General features: G+C 39.3%; 1 protein-coding gene and 1 long non-coding RNA gene across 2 annotated transcripts; both read left to right on the top strand.

Moving 5' to 3' along the window:
• Positions 1–7,101: 7,101 nt before the first annotated feature.
• Positions 7,102–9,409, top strand: LOC306980568. Its single transcript, XR_013794029.1, has 3 exons — positions 7,102–7,234; positions 8,917–9,030; positions 9,279–9,409. It is a non-coding gene; the product is annotated as an uncharacterized lncRNA (long non-coding RNA).
• Positions 9,410–14,196: 4,787 nt separating this feature from the next.
• LOC306980642 (uncharacterized protein) lies at positions 14,197–17,193 on the top strand (the record flags this gene model as incomplete). The annotated part of the gene is made up of 6 exons (XM_079580070.1): positions 14,197–14,280; positions 14,603–14,789; positions 16,085–16,164; positions 16,242–16,329; positions 16,823–16,921; positions 17,081–17,193. 6 exons carry the CDS (start codon positions 14,197–14,199, stop codon positions 17,191–17,193), a joined length of 651 nt encoding a protein of 216 aa, XP_079436196.1.
• Positions 17,194–17,448: the final 255 nt, after the last annotated feature.

Below are 17,448 nucleotides of genomic sequence, written 5' to 3' on the forward strand. Positions count from 1 at the left end.
TGGACTGATTTAATTTATTAAAATGAATGAAATTGTGGGAAAATGAGAATCTTGTATCCAGTGTTTCTGAAACAGTGGTTCCCCCTGGTGGAAAACAGGCGCCTCTGCATCTCGACACAGCTTCAATCCAGTTTTTCTCTTCCATTGTGTCGGACTTTGCTTTCATTTCTGCAGTGCCGTTGTTTCAGTGAGCTGAAACAACAGAAGATCCAGTGTATTTATGTTTTTTTTTTACCGAGATCTTCTATTGATGATGGGAGAGTGTGACCACAGCGCAATGCCTTCTCCAGTACGTCCCAAAGATTCTCAATGGGGTCAAGGTCTGGACTCTTTCACAATGTGAGCCTGATGAATCCTGGGATGTCATCTTGGAATACGCCCGTGCCTTCAGGGAAGAAGAAGTACGTGGAATAGCTTGGTCATTCAGGACGGTCAGGTCATTCTTTGGGCTCATGAACCTCATGTATGTAAATATTTAACGATCATTTCCAAATGCAGTGATTCACATGTTGCGTTGGATGTGTCTCTCTACGACATGACACCAAAGTGTTCCTGGTGTGGCTGAGCAGGAGCTAAAACAGTTCCTCTAAAAGCACCCTTGCCCCGGTTGTTTCCTGCCAAAAAAGAAAAAGAAAAAATCATTTATTGATTGATTATTTATTTGAGCTGAAATAACCAGGTCACTTCCTTTAATGCTGTGCCTGGAACAACAGCATCAAAACCTGGACCTAAAGAGGTACGATTTTTTTATTGGTTCCTGTTTTCGAGACCTTCATGCTTTTGATGCCGGTAGTGCATTAACTTTTTTTCCGATACCGTACTGGTTTTAACGGTACCCAACCCTATGCATGAAGTCATTTAAAAACAACTTTTTGCTTTAAAGAGGGGGTATTATGCTTTTTTCAATCACATAATACCAGTCTATATCACACTACAATGATGACGAAACCTTCTGTTGGTCTGTAAATGCAGTAAATTAGAATAACTGCCTTGTATAAAATTGCTCTCTCAAAATGGCTGTAGTGAATGTCTTGAAATAGGCCTCTGTCTCTTTAAGAACCTCTGACCCTTTCAGACACGCCCCCTCCACACGCTGTCTGTGGCATCAGTGGGGAGGGGGTTCTGCTGAGGAGCAGTGGTTGGTTACTCGGCTGGTGATGAAAGCTCGGAGGCGTCTCCAGGAGGTGGGGGCGTTCCTAGGAGGACTCAGGCAAACCTATCCCTAAAATGGCCGCCATCAGAGTTTTTACAGATTACTCAGAAATACGTGAATGTGCCAAGGCAACACTTCAGGCATGTTTTTAATGAGGGAATGACATAATAACATGATGTAAAGCTTGAAAAAGTCGATTTTGCATAATACCCCCTCTTTAAAGGTACACTGCATAACATTTTGAACTAAACAAAACATGCTCCTAATGACCAGCTCTACACAGAAAATGCTATTACCGCAGTGGGTAAGAAAAGAATGGATTTGGATGAGAACGTAACCTGTTTAAATCTCAAATTCTACTCGCTTTCGTCACATCTCCGTGGAGACGAGCTGGAGACGCACCCACTCCGGGTCGAGTCATATCTTAGGAGCGGTGAGCTTCATAAATGTTTGTTTGTACATTAATAAGGTATTTTTCCAATGATGAAAATATCTATCATAAAAGAAATGCCTGTATTTCAATATTATTTATGGGGTAAAATTCTACGCGGTGTGGCTTTAAGTAAAACTCTGCCAATGGAACATAATGAAAATAAGATATTAATGTACTGGAAATGTGTTTTTATCTCATTTAAATGTTCTTTTTTACTTAACAGGCCAAATATTCTTAATTCAAGATCCAAGATAACAAATTTTGCAATGTAGATCGGTTTGAGATTTATTTATTTTTGTCGGAGGGGCTGAAGGCGCAGACTGGCAGCCACACTTTACAACCTCATTGCAGCTGTGGCAATACATGTGGCTTATCCTCCTTTACTACAACTAATGCTACTGTTCTCTTTTAGAATTTAGAGGAAAACAAAGCAACTCCTTCCGACATGAACTCTACTGCAGTATAAAGAATGTATATAAGTATTCTGAGAGCGGCAGGGAGGGGCTTAAAGTCGTTCCATTGCCCCCTCAGACACTTCACGCTTCAGATCTTCCAAAAACCATGAAGCTGCTCCTCCTCGTCTGTGCTGCAGGTGAGTCTCTGCGGTTTAATCTAAAGCGATTTAGTTGAAGTTCTAAGTTTTTGGGATGTTATTATCTTGTAGCGTTATTTCGAGTTATTTCTAGATCTAAGATTTTCTAACCACATCCGGAGAGGAAACTGTCTCAGCTGAACACAAAAGATGTCTGTAAATACATGATGCACGAACAGATTTGTTTTAGGTAATAGAAGACAAGCGTGCAAAGATATGGTGCATGTAATAGTTTATTATTTGTGTTGCCTGTATTGCCTGTAAAATGAACACATATGAGACACATGCATGTAAATGTGGCATGTTGGATTGTAGTCCGTAAACTCATTTGCGTGCGCTGTTCAAACTGCTGAGCCAGTGTGTGGCAAGTTACTTTAAAATTGTAATGTATTCTATATTAGTGATTACAGCTTTAAAGGGGCTAGATGTAAGTTGGCCATTTTTTACTCACTACTGCCACCTCAGGTGTTACGTGTAACTGCAGCGTCTATATTAAGCTCGTGCATGATGGCGCTTCAGACCCAAATAAACAACTTTCTGAGTGACAGTGCAGGATTTTAGAGGCAGTTGTGGTGAACAGGTCTGAGCTCATTCTACACATTAGGACATGGCTGGAACATGTAGGGGGAGGAAAATACATAATTTTAACATATTTAAACTCAGTATAGTAACTTTAAGAATATAATGTTTGTATTACATATTACTGTTTCAAAAATGTGGCAGAGTTACACTATTATTGGCAAAATATAAACTAAAAATAGTAATGCCACTGAGCAAAAGTGCAGTCAGAGATTTCCTTTTCTTAATTTTCCCCCATTCTCTCGTGTTTTGTTTTGACGACATTAACTACACACTGCAGATCTTACACCAGTGTCCAACTGCAAATTTATGTCCTTCTATGTATAAACAAAGGTTGGAATATTTTCTCTGAAAGGCGTCCTTAAAGCAGAACTAAGTAACTTGTTTACCTTAATAAACCCTTTCCGTAGTCCCTGTGGGGGTAATACAAGTGTTAATGGGATGATTGGAGGGTCTTTCATCTCCCCCTGGTGTCTCTGGCCAGAAAACCACCTTTGCAACTTTCCTGCCTCCAGGTTGGAGGCCCCAATACACACTAATGAAATCACGAAGAAGAAGCTAACGGGCTAAGCTAACTTTGGGCTAGCACCACTTAAGCAGTATTTACAGCCAAGTTTGAGTGAAAAAAATGATCTCCATTGTGTAATTGGATGAACAATATCCCTCTGTCCCTTTGTCTTTTCTGTCAGTGTAGTATTTACTCTCACGGACAATTCATGAGTAAAAAACGCAACATGCTACGACACCTACAGTGGCGCTAATGGCCTCTAGGGGCACGAGTTACTTTGTACTGCTTTAAAGTTACCATACCTAATTTAGAACCTGCAGGTATAGCTCCTCTAACTGGTGACAATATTCATAAACATATGTGTGATTTTGGCCAGTAGAAAGAACTTTCAGCCATAAAAATGATTTGTGAATTAAATGGCTTCCACGTAATGCTGTATTGGCACCTGCTCTGCACCTGTAGATTCACATTCGATTTGTTCAGACATTTTCCATAAAAAGAGGAACGAGATTTAAACACGGCACATTTAGAAAGCTCGCACACAATAAGAGCAGTAACATCAGCAGAAGAACATTTCAATGCCACAAAAACATGTCCAAAAAAAATGGCAAAAATTTGACGGTAAAGCTACAAAAAAGCTACAAAAAGTAAAAATAATGTGGCAGCAACGTGAGGGAAAAGGTCAGTTTAGATCAGTTTTCCGGGTCTTTCAAAATGAGGCACTGGCCTGTAGGCTGTAAGAAGCTTTTAGATTTTCTTTTTCTTGCAGCTGCTGTGGCCGTGTCGTCCAGAGGAGCTCGGGTTCGACGGCAACACACTGAAGACTTTGAAGACGATTATGAATACAACTATGAAGACTATGAATACCTTAACTTTTCCACTTTATACATTCCGTCATACATCAGTTCCACAGGACTAGCCGGGGACCCCCACAGCTCAGGCAACACCACCAGAACCATAAGAGATAGTAAGTTTGTTCCTCAGAGACATACAACTACAGTAGTTTTTTACGCTTGCTGCTGTCTTCCTCTTTATCCTCCTTTTCTTTCGTTTTTTCTCACCACATCTGTTAATGTGATACCAAAGCATCATCGTGTTGTTTCATGACCATGCTCAGAACATGTTCACCAAAATCATCGGCCTACCCACCCCCAACCTCACACAGTTAACCACTAAGGCCATAACATAACACAGGACAACGCCCATCCACTGCACCACTGTTTCACTCTATTACCCCCCAGTCGGAGATACAGGTCACTCAGATACACCAGAGCACGCTTTGAAAATCCCCACAGCCATCGACGCACTTAACAAGTAGTAGTTATTTATTTATTTGATCGGGACAACGGTCATACAAGTAAAACAATGTATGAATACAAAACACAAAATAAAAACTATACAACTTACATTTAACTTAAAATGAGCGCAAGACTGATTCACTTTAAAGGGGGAAGGGGATCTTATTTGTATAAACTGCAAAAAGTAATTTACTAGATTAGTTTAAAAGTCTCAATTTGAGCATAATAATCCTAGTTTTTGTTATTTTGACTAGTTAAGATTTAGTTTGGCATTTGACCTAGATTATTTCACTTGCTCTGGGATGTTTCTGACTCGTTTCAATACATTTCGCTGTTATTTCAAGTAAGTTTCTCTGCCAATGGGGTAAGAAAAATGGTCTTGTCCCATTGGCAGTTTTACTTTCTTATTTCAAGTGATATCTACCATAGAACCAGTCTGAAATGTCATCAACCTAGCAAAATAATCTTGGTCAGATCAGGAAAAAGGACCCAATGAGTGAAAACCCCTCAAAAACAAGATGCATTTCCTCAATGTAAGTCATTTAAGCCAATGCTTGATATTTACTTTTTGTAGTGTAGTGCTTTTCATATGACACAAGTCACACCCAAGAGAGGGGGCTCATTCACTCCATGCTGATGGTGGTAAGCTATATTTGTAGCCACAGTTTCCCCTGGGGCAGATTGACAGAAGCAAGGCTGCTCACATCTGCGCCAACGGTCCCTCTGACCACCACCAACCACTCACACATAGGCATTGGGTGAAGTGTCTTGCCCAAGGACACAACGACAGTCTGCACCTGCAGGAGCCGGGATTCAAACCCCCGACCTTCCGATCATGAGACGACCTGCTCGACCGTTTGTGCCACCGTCGCAGGTGCAACTTTTCATTTGAAAAATAAAGTTGATATTTGTGTGTATTTGACCTTGTAGATCCAGCAGCTGTAGGAGCGGTTATTATGGTGCCTTTACTGTTGATCACGTTGGTCCGTGAGATGATTCAATCCGGACCACGACTTGTAAATTCCTGAGTATGTAAAAGTCTCTAGCCCATTCCTTTGCAGAGTTATGATTTTTTAAAGAAATGGCCAAAATGCTCACTCCAGCCACTAGGGGGCTGCTTAAATAAAAATAAAAGGAAAGAATTCCACACTTGTCCAGCAGAGGGCGCTGACATAATGAGAGATCAGTATATAAACAACACACAACACATTGGCTACAGTCCTGTCAGGGTCATTATTATTCATTTATTGAAAAAAGTTTCCTCTATAGTGTTTTCCCAATCAAAACATTTTTATTTAGGACCTTTTGTTAATGGACCCCTGCAATACACTCCCCATGTATGTTTTGGCTCCCAGGGAAATTTACTTGGAGACCCCCCCGCCCCCCCCCCCCCCCCTATCCCTTCAGTGCGATGGTAGATGTTAACGAGTATAAGTATATATAATTTGAATAAGCTAAATAACGATGCACACACATGTCCTTGGCTTGATATGGCTAAATATTTTCAGAAAATAATAGTCCTACTAAATACCAGTTTCATATATTCAAAATACACAATTTAGTGTAATACACAATAGGATAAACTTGCAGAATAAGTTTGAGTTATTGTTGGTGCGGCTCCGACTCAATTCAGGCGTCTTATGTGGCCCCTTGCGAAAATTAATTCCCCACCCCGATTTAGCAGGTCATTGACGTACACGGAAAAAAGTAAAGGCCCTAATACAGAACCTTGTGGAACCCCCGCAGAGCATTCTAGAAATGATGATGCCACCCACCCACACTCACGTCTATCAGGCAAGTGAGATGTAAACCAAGTTAACCCCTTAACTCCCACCTGAACCGAGCACATTTTCTCCAGTTTGGCTTTACCCCAGTCCAAAAGCTTCTGGAAAAAAGCTGTGAAAATAGCAACAAAACTGAGACGAAAATAATGATGGAAATGTGACAAAAAAGTGATGAAAAATGGATGAAAAAGTGGCAAAAATGTCACAAGAAATTGACAAAAAATTTATGAAAAAATGACAAAAAATGTGACAAAAAATGACAAAAAATGTGACAAAAATTAAAAAAATGTGACAAAAAATGACAAAAGTGTGATCAAAAATTTACCCAAAAAATGACAAAAATGTATTAAAAATTACTAAAAAATTACTAAAATGTGACAAAAATTGACAAAAAAATAAATAAAATTGGACAAAAATGACTAAAAAATGGCTAAAAAATGACAAAAAAGTTACAAAAATGAGTTGAACACCCATCCTCTCGGTTCAGGCGGGAGTTAAGAGGTTAAGGGAACCGAGTCTTGTTGCACAGAGTATTCAAACTGGATCTTGATCAGTTAAAGTGACTCAAATGAAGCTTCTTTAACCTCATCTGTTGGTGTGGAAAGTGCGAGTGCGTCCGGGTTCGGCCTCACTGGCTTCAAAACGTGACTCTGTAGAGCGATAAACTTTCCCCCCGGCCACGCAAACTCTCGGTTCTCAGATGAGACCGGGCTTTTGGAGGAAGTGAACAGTCGATGCTCTCAGCTGACTTCGCCACACACGCGTTTACATTTCTCTCTCTTCAGGACGTGAAGTGAGAAATGTATGAAAGTTTACTCAGGAAATGGGATTTTAATGTGAACGAAGACGACTGAGGATGAGGCTGTTTGTCGTGATGTGTGTCGTCGGTAAGTCACTTTTTACTTAACATTGTTTAACTGTTTTTTACTGCCTAAGCTTATCAGAAATACAAAAAAATAATGTTCTAAACGCATTCAGCTGCAGTTTTGGGTGAAATTGCTAAAACATATTTGTCTTTGATCATAACTTCCCCCATTTCCTCTGTTGCTATGACACCTTAAAGGCCCTGTACCCGATCTACTTTCATTATAAGCCATGAAAGAGGAAGTTACTAAATTATTACAATGTTAGTTGTGTCCAAACTCATTTCTAACTTTTCTAACATAACTGCACAGGAGCCAGTTTAAAGACACATTTCACAACTTGCAGGGTCATTTTTTGGGGTCATTTTCACAGAAAGGCTTGAAAAGTTCATGAAATGCTTTATAATTAGATGGTAAGTGTTTTCCACAAACGAGTTTATCATTTTCCTCCTTACACTTGGCAGAGAAAACTAATTTTGTTTCATCAACAGAAAAAAAAATCAAGTATAATGCCTTTACTAATCGTAAAAATATAGTTTGTGTGTGTTTTAAAATGACATTAACACATATTGAATTTGACTCACTTCTCGTTGTATAAACTTGTATAACTGAATTTCGGCCCATATTTAAGGTCACTGTGTTTTTGTTTATTTTGTGCAAAGCCCAAACCAGTGGGTGAGGCACGTGCTTCTCATGGTCCTCATGGCGGGGAGCTGACATTCCCACAATACCGCCCCCTGGTGGCCAGAGGCGGCTCCAAAATACACTTCTTTGGCCAAAACTTGCCTTCGGGCGCCACATTGACCAGAGCCGGTCTTAAAGGAACAGGCCACGTTTTTTCCATACTGAGATATGTTCATGCTCTTACCTGAGTTTAGACGAGTTGATACGTGCAGTGGGGAAAAAAAGTATTTGGTCAGTTTCACATAGACATTGTATTGGATTTTGGCCAAATACTTTTTTTCCCCCACTGTATCTGTCTGGTCTTTGTGCCCGTGGAAGAGCGTGGTCACTTCTAACTTCACCCCCGTTTGGAGCTATAGGAATACATTGGGAGAGGCCAAATGCTAACAACATCATTGGTCATTTTGCGTGACTGAGCGCACGCACAGAGACCAGACAGGTACGTAATCAACTCGTCTAAGCTCAGGTAAGAACATATTTCAGTATGTAAAAACGGTGGCCTGTTCCTTTAAGGTTGAACATGTAGGTCTGGGTCCCCAGGGCAGACGTAGCAATAAATACAACTTGGTGCCTTGGGCACGATTGGACTTTAGGAAATAAAAAATATAAAATAAAATAAGCTATAGAATGAATTTAAGAATAATTTAAAGTCAATACAATGAATTAGTGGCCTCCTAAATAATCTATTTCTGATCAATGATCTAGAAGCAATGGCAGCAATATTTCTTTTTTGTTTTGCTTTTCTTCCTGGACAAAGCCTTGAGTTGGAAATGTGTAGCTTTATTGCTTTACCGTATGTACATATTTTTAATCGGAACATGTGCAATAATGACATGGAGAATTCATGTAGTCTCTGTCACTTTACAAAAAAATGTTTGTGTTGCTGGCAGGGACTTGGACAATTTGCCTGGGCAGGTCCTGGGCATATGGAATAGTGGAAAGTGCTTTGATTATTTGGAGAAGCTTTTCTAACACAAGTATATAATGTGTTGTGGTTGTTTCTCTCTCTCATCATTTGACAGCGGCCTGGGGAGTTTTATCAGTGACAAGTGAACATCGGATCACTGATGAAGATGAAGAAGAAGAAGAAGATGAAGAAATTGCAACATACAGTGGAGACGGTGCTCAGGACTCAAGTAAACAAAACAAAACAACACATTTTTATCACTATCTCACACTTTTGGGGTTAGAAAATGCAATATTGATCGAAAACAGCTGAAACAAATATCTATAGTTCCTGTTTGTCCAAGTGTTCTCACTCTAAGCCCCTGCTGCCCTCTCCTCCTGCTCCCCTTTGCTGCGCAGCTGTTTCAGTAAAGAGTACAATAAAGTCACTAACGTTCTTGCCTGACATTTATTCGTTTTTGTTTCTTCTTTTTCACAGATTCTGTCGGTCCCAAAAGTGGCGCCTCGTTTCTGTCTTTGACCACCGGAAACTACAACTCGCGTGTTCCAGTGTACGCCGGACTCTCGGGGGTCGTCACGCTCATGCACCTCACGCTTTTTTAACTCTGATTTAATTCTCATCCAGTGATGTTATTCCTGCCGAAACGTTTGAAATACTATGATTTATTTTTATTTTTATGTACCAATCATGTTGCTTTCACTACGGCTAAAATAAAACGAGAAACCTAAACCTAACTTTGGCTTCTGAATGAATAATTTGAAATCGCAACAGCACAATCAAAGTTTTATTATTATTTGATCTTTCATCTTTTTTTTATAATTATTTATTATTTGGGTCTCCCACCAAAAAATACAATAAAAAATACGTGGACTTTATGGGGCTAAATAATAGATTTGAAAACCTTCTTTTTCAGCCTCAGCAATAGCAAAACAATTAGAAAAAAAAAAGAAATACTGGGGAATTAAAAAAAAAAAAAAATGGAGAAAGAAATAGGAAAAAAATAGGGAAAATTGAGAAAAAAATGGGGGTAAAATTGCTAAAATAGGAATAAAAAGAGGGAAAAAAATAGGGAAAATGAAAGCCACACTTATAGGTTTTATGTTGTCAAGTCATAGAGATCAATCATCCAGACCCTCAGTGCTAAAAATAAAAATTGAGAACCTTAAGGGGAGAAAATACTGTATAAGTTGAGGCGAGTCTGATGTTGTGCAGTGAGGTTCAGCGCTCTTGTGGTTTAAAGTGACTTCCTGGCGGAGACTGCGAGGGCTGGAACAGGAAGTCGTCTGAAAGTTCACTCGAGATGTAGCGGGTTACAGACTGACACTGGGAACCAGATGTTTAGATAAACTTTATACAAAGACACAGTCGCTTCTTTTTTTTTTATCACTGTCTGACATGAAACCAGAATTAACTTTTACCTTTTTAGGTCAATTAGAATTTTAAAAAGAAATGTGTATTTGCTAAATGCCAGAAGAATGAGAGATAGAATTTTCTATTTTCTATGAGTTTTTACAAAACCAGAAGTTTTCATATATTTCATTAATATTTGGTAACGTTGCCTTTAACTCTATATTTTGGGTCAAACGTTTAGGATTTCCTTCCACAAGTTTCTCACAATAGTTGGGAGGAAAGAAGTGGTGTAACTGAGACACATTTGTTGGCCACCTTGTGTGCCTATGCCTTTTCAGCTCTGCCCATGTCATTGCCCATTCAGAAGACCCATCTGTGCCCAAGCTTTAACTTCCTGCTCTTGAGATGTTGCTCCAATATTTCCACATAGTGTTCTTTCTTCATGATGTCGTCTATTTAGTGAAGTGCACCAGCCCCTCCCACAGCAAAACAGCCCCACAGCATGATGCTGCCCCTCCGTATTTCACAGTTGGGATGGTGTTCTCAGGCTTTTTCTCCAAACATGGCGATGGTCATTATGGCCAAAAATATCTATATTTTTGTCTCCAAAAATGAAAGTCTTTATCCTTTTTTTATTTGCAATCTCCAGTCTGTCTTTTTGATGTTTCTTTTTGAGTCAGAGCTTCTTCCTGGCAGAGTTCCCTCTCAGCCCAGGACTTGTTTCACTTTGGATAATGACAAACTCTTACCAGGTTCAGCATCTTCACCAGGTCTTTTGCATTTGTTCTTGGGTTGATATCCACATTTCAGTCCACAGGACATTCATCGCTTTGGTCACCCTCAGCACCCTGGGTTCCCACGGCCGTGCTTGTTTCCTGTATAAACCCTGTAAATATAAAGTGTTACTGAGTTAGTGTATTGTTTCTCTGCTATTTATTCCACGATAAGTCAATGGTGAGGTAGTACAGCTAAAAACATGTACAATAGGCCAGGATGAATGTGAGTGTGTTTGAGAGTGCACATGGGAGACGACGGATAGAAATTAGCCCAAGTCCAATCCGGTGTGGCTTGTTTACATGCATGAGACCCATGTATGTTCATTAACATGCACTGCCCCAACCAAATAAACCAATACATAAAAAATAAATTAATATATATCGTGATTATCGTGACAGTTCTATAGTAAAGCATGAGACTTCATTTTCACATGTGGATAGGGAGTCCAGAGTCCAGATCTTGACCCCATTGAGAATCTTTGGGATGTGCTGGACAAGGCTTTGCACAGTGATCACACTCTCCCATCATCAGTACAAGATCTTGTGAAAAATGAAAGCGACACTGGATCATTGGATTTTTTGTGTAGTCTAGCAAAAAAAAGAAACGTTTAAATGTGAGTTGTTTTGACTAGTTGAGGATTATTCCACTGGTCCTGAGGCGTTTCTGACTCATTTGAATAGATTTTGAATTTTGAATTTCTTGCTTTACTAAAGGCAACAGACGGAAACACAATGGCCTCAGTAAGAGCAGGTTTCACGTGTAAGAGCAAAAACCACACAGGAGCTGCACCGACTGATGCGAGCAGGAAGTTCAGGGCGTTTCGTGCTAGAGGAACGTTTGAATTTGACGCAGCAGAAGTGAAAATCGAATGAGCGTCTTCAAACGAGGAAGAGACTTTTTAAGAAAATCCGTAAAAAGGTTTATTCATGGCGAGCACAGACGTCAGGATGAAGCTACTCTGCTGCATTTGTGTTTACGGTGAGTGAGATATTTGTGATAATCTGAAAAGGAAAAGTAGCTCAACAGAAGATAAGAAGAAGCTGAAATACTACATAATTCTTATTTACATTATGTTTTATGTTTTCATATTGTGGACTAAACCAGGACTTAATCAGAACCTCATTGTGATGTTTCTTTCCTGTGGTTTTGCAGCTCTCGTCGCACTTTTCTCTGCGACAAACGCCCAAGACAATAGCACCGACTACGGAGAGAAGAAAACTGAACCTCAAGGTAAAGACTAAGCTTTACAAATGCATGGGAATCATTTACAATAACACGGACATTCTTCCTCATTATTGTAACGTTTAAGGGAGACACAGTAGGTTTCACTTTCTAAAGAGCTCACAGATTCCTCTGCATTTAAAAATCCATCACCCGACCTTTATCTGAACAGTTCTGCAAAGTGTTGATATTGATTTGTTAACATTGAGCTGGACAGTGTGATGTCATGACTGTGTGATGTCATGACTGTGTGATGTCATGGCAACAGACGGCGCCACATGAGGCAAGGTAAAAGTAGCACAGACCTGCATTTAGTGGGAAAAAAGTGGAATAAATAGGGGGAAATTGAGGAAAAAATAGGGGAAAATGGTGGGGAAAAAATCAAGGAAAAAATAGGGGGAAATCGTGAAAGAAATAAGGAATAAAATTAGGAAAATTGGGAAAAAATTGGAAAAAATCAAGGAAAACAAAGGAGAAAATTGAGAAAGAAATGGGGAATGAAAAAAAAAAATAGGGGGAAAATTGAGGAGAAATTTGTGGGAAATTGAAAAAAAAAAATGTTTTGGGAAAAAGTAGAAAATTAAGAAAGAGATTGGGAGTAAAATTTAAATGAAAATGGGGACAATAGGGGAAAATCCAGGAAAAATTAGGGGGAAATTGTGAAAGAAATAAGGGAAAAAAATCTAGAAAATTTGGAGGAAAATTGGAAAAAAAAAAATCGAGGAAAACAATTGAGAAAGAAATTGGGAAAATATAGGGGGAAAATTGAGGAAAAAAATAGCAGAAAAGTAGTGGAAAATAAAGAATGAAATTGGGAATACATTTAAAAAAAAAAAAGCTGGACAATGAGAAAAAAATTAGGGGGAAATTGTGAAAGAAAGAAATTAAACAATGAAGAAAATTGAAAAAAATCGTGGAAAACAGGAGAAAAATTGAGAAAGAAATTGGGAAAAATAGGGGGAAAATTTGATTTTTTTGTGTGTGGAAAAAGCAGAGGAAAATTAAGAACGAAATTGGGGGACAGTGGGGTAAATTGAGGAAAAATTGAGAGAATTTTGAGAAAAATAAAGGGACAAAATGGGGGAAAAATTAATAAGAAATTGGGAAAATTGGGAAAAAATTGTATGTTCATAGTTTGTTCAGGACAATCTTTTTTTTGAGCAACAAAGCAATGTATGTTTTTTTTCTCCCTTTTTTCTGAAGTACTGCTTCATACATTGTGGTCAATATTGCCCAGCCTTATATGACAGAGGGACTGGCTTCTCCATTCATTTGTTACAACAGGCTCAGATAGTTAACGGCATTTCTGTCATTTCTACGCTGCAAACTGCGACACAGCACCCGTTAGACATGTTTGCTGTTTAAGAAGTGCTCAAACCCCCCCATCCCCCGCGATAAAATAAAATGGCAGCTTTTGTTGCTAATGGGGTCACACCAAACTGACCCAGCTAAACTGAAAGCTCAGCCTCCCACTCTTTACTTTCTTTTCCATATACTGCACTATATGTGAAATATCAAAGCTGAGTTACACAAAAGAATGTCTATCAGCCACACTGACTGGGCCGAATATCTTCACTTCTGTTTCAGACAAAACCACTGACTATGAATCTACGACGAGACAAAGCTTCACTCCGGATCCAATCAACAAAGATGGAGGATTTGGAAACGGCACAAATGTAACAACAACAGCGGTGGGTGATTTTTATGGATTTCCTTAAAGGATATGCACATATAATTAGCAGTAGCCTAGTTCTAGTAGATCCAGGAAGTAAAATCACATTCATATCTCAAACAAAGTACTTTTTCATCAGATATGTGCCAAGTACTGCATATTTTAAAAGAAAATTGGAAAAACTGCTTTTCTATCAACATTGTGCATCATCTGCCCCACATCATTATTTTAACGGTAAAATTAAATGTTTATGGGAATGCTGAGTCATACAGAAAGTGCTCAATGAGTATTTTCTGTAGAAAATACTTTTAAATATGTGTTGTGCTGCTTCTAAAACACAAAACTTGCTCCCGAATCCCCCTCCTGTCCGGCAACATGAAGGGAACAAAACTTCTTTTTCATTGTAAATCAGTGGAATTTGACGCTACATCCCCACAGCGCCACCTGCTGTTCCGGAGTGTACATTTTGACAGGGTTTATACATTTTAATGCCATTTTGAATCCAATTTAATGTATTTAAGGCCGTATGTCATGAAAATTTAAAGCTTTTTCATGCTCCATTGGAAACCTTGTGTTAGGGTTTTGAAATGAACAAAACACATGGACAAATGTACTTTTTACTTTTGAAGCCTTTATAGAAATGTGGTGAAGTGTTTATCTTTCAAATGTTGCAGAGTTAAGGTGATGCAACATAAATACTAATAAGTAAAGTGCAGATCTTCAAAAAACTCCGCCCTGTAGCTCTTATAAATAAAAATGGTGATGTTTTGGACTGTAACAGGTTTACAGCAAAGTAGTGAACGCATCGACAGACTACGACGCCTTTGTAAAAGCAACAAACAGATCGACAGACTCTGACAACAACCAGAACGGCACAGATGTGGGGAAGAGCGAGGAGGAAAATGGCGGAAACTTGACGACTACAAGAGGCAACACAGAGACCGTCGCAGAAATACCACATCCTGTTGGTAAGTCCTCTCCTCGACTGCAGCCACAGGCGAAACATAAAGACACGAGTTTGTACTAAATGTAGTAAAAGAACATGAGGGATATTAAAAGCATAAAGGTATTTTCTCTCAATCAGGGGGATACAGAAACAAGAGAACACTAAACTTTATAGTTACTTTCAGAAAATCAAAGGAATAAATTGCACTATATAGAACACACTGTAGGAGAAACAGGTGCCAGAATGTATATGAGTAAAAGAGAGGATCGATATATCCACACAGGTGCATGATGATTATTTAAAACTATGAGTATCACGTGACCAACATTGTCAAATTTGGCCCATTGGCCCGCCAGAGAGTGACCTTTTGCGCCAAGTGTGGTCAATACTAACTCTCTCCCATTCATTCTCAATAGTAAATATGGATGCAGTACAGTGTTTGGCCACCGGAGTCAAATTGGGGGCGCTGTTTCACTCCTTTCAACAGGAAACACTGTTTATCAATCACAGAGCGTTGTAGCATCAACTTTCCCAGTTTTCCAGCTTTTATTGCAAAGGTCGTTGACATCAACAAAGGCATGTGTTAAAAATGGACTTATCAAAGAATTGATGCTGAACTGACACTTTCAAAATGATCTAATGTGGCATTTTCTTTGAGTGAACAAATAAATGTGGTAAAGTCACTGTAGGTGCTGGAGATGTGTTGTTGTTACATTTTGCACTATATTGCTGCAATTGTTCATTTTGTTCTATTAAAACTAAGGTTCTGCTATAGTTAACATTTGTTTTAATGTGTTATTTTCTTAGATAGAATCAAATGCAAATGTTTAGGCTACCGAAATAATAAAAGTAACTTTTATTATTTGCAGTTCTATGTGTTTCACGCTTGACATCGCCGTGTTTGGCCTGTGACCCACTGCCACTTTTCATTTTGAATCTCGGAGACAAAATGTGTGGGCCCCCCTGACCTAGACTGTGAAATATGGCACATGTGGTCACTGCTGGAAACAATTCCATGTAAAAGTTTGTCTTGACGTTTCTTGCACCTCTTACATCGAGACTTCATTTGATTATTTAGAAAAATATCAACTAAAGCTCAGATTTTTGGTAAAAGACAATGGATTCATTCGTTTTATTGCAAAGCATCATTGTCACTGCATGCGTTGTCCACTAGATGGCGCCTTCTCACAATAAATAAACTGTTTTTCCCATTTTTCTAGAGCCTGAGACCAAAGCCGGCAAATCATGGGGTAAGACTGAAGTAAAAACATTACTAATGAGGCCTTGTTTTAAACATGTGTTTTCTCTCCGTTGCAGGTTATGTGATCCTGATCCTGATTCTGTTGTTGATCCTCGCTCTGTGCATCATCCTGTTCTACATGAGGAGAGTCACCCGGGTCAGAGACCTTTAAAAAGTGTCCAAATGTATCATTGTTTATGCACATATTTATTTATGTGTATTGATTTTGTGCAGACGTACTCCTTCGACCTCCAGCGTCCCGCCCACGTGCGCACGAACGAGCCAATCGGAACCTTCGAACCCGTTTATCTGGACGACCTGGGTGAGGGAAATATGACGTCACAACTTTGGATTTGGTTTATGGTTTATATCTCAGTAATGGCTGGACATATCCACATGAAACAAAAACTGTCACATAGTTGGACGTCTTCTCTCTTATTTACTCATGAACTGAGGTCACATGACAGTCTCGTAAAGATGTCCTAAAGTGGAGCCAATGTTCAAAATGATGTGGCTGATGTTGGTCAGACAAATGCAGCAGGTTTGTGAATCCAGTCACTTCCAAATAATGATCAGGGGAAACGTTTGAACATTTTCTGTTCGGAGATTTCTTTCCAAAATTCATGATGTCACTCCCATTCCCTCTCACTTAATGCCATACTGTATGTGCTGTATTAACACAATAAGAAGAGAAAATACAAGCATTATTTATTTCTTTAGGGAATTTTGTTGGTGAAAATGTTTGAAAACCCAAAGCACGTTTCCTTTTGTGATGTGAAATTAAAACAATAAATAAATACATGTGTTTTTTCCAGATTATCAGATCCACTCTGTCGGAAACGCATCTTCTGTCGATGAAGCAAACGGCACCGTTTTGTCGCACGAGGACAAGGAGGAGCCCAGTGGAGGAGAAGGTCTGAGGCGTAGCTTTGGTTTCCCCTGCACTAAAAACATGTACAACAGCCCAGGATGAAGGAGAGAGTGTCTGTGAGCGCGGGTGGAAGTTAGACCAATGTTGCAGGAGTCTCGTGTGCTCATTGTTCTGTCAAAAACAAACATTTCTCTGCTTTCAGCTGAGAATGACGAGCCACAAACCAACGGACTGCAGACTGTCCCACCTGAGTCCAGCCCCAACACGCAGACTGAACCGGACCAGGACCAGGTACAAGTAATGTCTAATTTATGAACCTAATCTGTGCCATATCTTACCTGGTTTCCAAGCATCAAGGGCCTACACTGTGATTGTGCCCAAACAGAGGGCCTATAGATACAGACGGCAGCTCTGGAATCGCCCATATATGGTCATGTTTGAAAACAGTTATGGGGGAAAACAATTTGGAGAAAAATCTAAACTTTCTCTAATTATTCAAAAACTATTTTAGTAATAAGATAAGATAAGATAAGATGGTACTTTATTGATCTCACATATGGAGAAATTGCA

Source organism: Gobius niger (assembly GCF_951799975.1).
Source record: "Gobius niger genome assembly, chromosome: 21".
Taxonomy (NCBI): Eukaryota; Metazoa; Chordata; class Actinopteri; order Gobiiformes; family Gobiidae; genus Gobius; species Gobius niger.